The sequence below is a fragment of the Echinops telfairi genome, unplaced genomic scaffold (genome assembly GCF_000313985.2).
Source record: "Echinops telfairi isolate 266 unplaced genomic scaffold, ASM31398v2 ScPeMD7_4;HRSCAF=17, whole genome shotgun sequence".
In the NCBI taxonomy this organism is placed as follows: Eukaryota; Metazoa; Chordata; class Mammalia; order Afrosoricida; family Tenrecidae; genus Echinops; species Echinops telfairi.
The window spans coordinates 13,783,327-13,786,276 of NW_022103900.1; the positions used below are offsets into that span (position 1 = coordinate 13,783,327).

The 2,950-nt window shown below is 48.2% G+C and overlaps 1 protein-coding gene across 1 annotated transcript in view; it reads right to left on the reverse strand.

Annotated features, from left to right (window-relative positions):
• Nucleotides 1-2,294: 2,294 nt before the first annotated feature.
• Nucleotides 2,295-2,950, reverse strand: part of TBR1 (T-box brain transcription factor 1) — an 8,316-nt gene continuing 7,660 nt past the window's right edge. The window contains exon 6 of the mRNA XM_004703920.2: nt 2,295-2,948. Within this exon, the coding sequence (XP_004703977.1) occupies nt 2,435-2,948 (514 nt within the window). The 3' untranslated portion in view covers nt 2,295-2,434. The remainder of the gene's footprint in view (nt 2,949-2,950) is intronic.

The following is a 2,950-nucleotide window of genomic DNA, read 5'->3' on the forward strand; positions in this document are numbered from 1 at the left end:
CCCCCCACCCCGCAGGCTGGAATATCTGCATTTCTGCATTTGTTCTAAGGAATGAGGACCTGGCAGATTTGGCACTGGGATTCCACCTTAGAAGGGATAGAGGATGCCTTCCAATACTTCCCAATGCCAAGTTTAAGCTTCAGAGGTTAGAAAAGGACCTTTGGGAGTTTGTTCTGTGACTCCATCTCCACCCTGCAGCCACCCCCACCCACCCCACAGTGCTCCCAAATCAGCCATTCAGAAAGGTAGGCCTCTGCTACCTTCCATGCATCTACAGAAGTGCCACTCACTCCCCATGCCACATGTTAGGGCCTGGATCTTGGACCTCAACTGCAGTCAACAGTCCATGTTCACATGCATTTAAATAACTGTCTATCATCACCAAAAGCCAATCCTCACTTCGCTCTGTGAACTTTAAAGACATTCTTACTCCTCATTTAAAGATCTCCTTTCATTTCCTGCACTCATTTCCAACCTCAGAGAGAATCAGGTAGATGAATGCAAAGCACACATTTGGGGGAATCTGGGGCACTCAGTAAAGTGAAATTTGACACACAGGTCACTAAGTAAGTAATTACTGTAGATTAAGAAAAAGCAGTTAATGGTGACAATGCTATAAAGTAAAGAGGGGACAATGGGAGGTGATCCCCATAAAACAGAGCTAGCCCATATGGGAATGGGACATGCTATTCTTTCTTAGCCTTTCATAGTGACCACTCTCAATAACCGACTTATTTTTAAACTGTACACTGCTTCCAAACACCATAGTTAGCATTTTTACCAGATTTATTTTACTTATCATACACAGACGATACAAACAAGCAAAAAACAAAACGTTTCTCAATGGAGTGTGTACTTGTATAAATTATTCAGTTCACAGACAAAACGAAACAAATATAAAAATCACAACATTAGATTTACAGAAGAGCCAAAATGTACACACGTTGAGACCCTGAATTCCTATTAGGAAAAAAATCCCCCCCATGGACTGGAATCTAGATTGAATATTGTGTATGATGCATATTTCACATTAAAATTTAAATACAAAAAAAAAGTATAGGTTTGCTACACAACATTAGAAGTTTCACTAATCTATTTCCAGGGGGATTAATTAATGCTCCTTATCAAATATAACAAGACTTGGGGGGGATCAGTTTTACTCGCATGAATGCTAGTGTTTTCCCAAGGAAATCAGATTTCAGCTGTTTCTAGGTGGGAAAGGGAAATCAAACCTAAAATGCAGTAAAATATACAACTCACACAATTCATCTTCACTAGACTACACTAGAGGTACCAACAATTCAGTTATCTATATCATTAGTAGAATATTCATTACAAAGATTTACAGCATATAAAGGGGGGTGGTGGTGCTGAAAAGATATTCAGAAACAGTTTATCAGCATATTTGGCACCTGCACAGACCAGTAATGGATTTGGCACTTTGGGGAAAAACAAATAAGGCAAAATAATATTGCTGATGTCGAACTATTCTATTTAAAAAGAAGGAGGAGAAAACATACAACTCCAGTTAGCTTAGCTCTGCAGGCCCCATGCCACTTAATCCACTTGCCTATGAACAGACACCTACTCTTTAAAGGTTTTTGGGTGGATTCTCCTTAGTTATTTTGTAGGCATAGGGCACAAAGTAACTGTTTCATGCAATGGATTGAGAAGTAAGAAATCTATTACTACCTATGAGTATTTCACGTTCCCAGAGCCTCTTAGAATATTATCTCGGGGGAAAAAAAGGAGAAAGAAAAGAGAGAAGGGGGTAGAAAGAAAGGAAGAGGTTAAGCATGAACTGGTTTTGTGCCTCAACAATGAGAATAAAAACTAGCCATTCGTTACAATAAATTAACACTATTTACAATCATTTCACAGGCTTTGTTCCACTAGAAGTATTAACATCCCTACCATCCATCCATCCATGCATCCATCCATCCATGCATCCATCCACCCATCCACTCGGGGATAAGGAAGGACGCCCTGGGAGGGTCCAGGTTCTAGAGTCAACATCCTACAGTTAATGGGGCGGCCAAGACGCGGAGGGTCGGAATCGCTGCTGCCTGGCAGGACGGCCAGGTCTCCTGAAGGTAAAGAACTTCATTACCAGAAAGAGGAGCGGGTAAGAAAAAGACAAGGGGTGGGGGAGGATTGTTTGGAAGATAACTTCCCGGGGGGAGAAAGTAGGAAAACCAAAAAAGGTTGACAGCAAAGTTGAAGGTCGTGAGCTCATTGCAGAGAGCGCTGTGCAGGAAACAGAAGGGGAAAAAGTTAAAATCACGTTAACTGCATTTATTCGGAGACCTGCATTTATTCGCTGCCGACGGTGCTGGCGGGTCAAAGGAAGGGAGGAGGTGTGGACGGTGGGGTCAGGGCAGGAGTTGCTGGGAAGGGCCGGGAGCGCTGCCGGGGTGCGGGCCGGCGGGGCGGCCTAGCTGTGCGAGTAGAAGCCGTAGTAGCCCCCGAGGTCCTTGGCGCAGTTCTTCTCGCAGTCCCGCTGCGCCAGCACCTCGCTCTTGAGAGGGGACGAGCTCTCCGACACGGGCGTGTCGGCGGGCGAGATCCGCCTCCGCTTGGCCTGCTCGTAAATCCCCGAGTCGCTCGAGTCGATGGACTTGATGGACGAGGGGGTCTCGATCCAGCTGGAGTCGGACAGGTCCTTGGGCTTGGCGTCCTCGGCGGCGGCGCCGGGCGGCAGCGGGGAGCGCTCGGCCGCCAGGCCCTCGGCCTCCTCGCCCAGGTAGGGGTTGGCGCCGGCCATGCGCGCGGCGGCCGCGGCGCTGTTGGGCCAGCAGGGCAGCACCGAGCCCGACTTGGCGCCGCAGTACTGCGGGGGGCTGCGCGCGCCCCAGCCCGACGGGTCGGCGTAGTAGCCGAGCGGGCGGCCCGTGCAGCCGGCCGCCTGCAGCGGCAGCGCCTTGACGCCCGCCGCCGCGTAGGAGAGCAG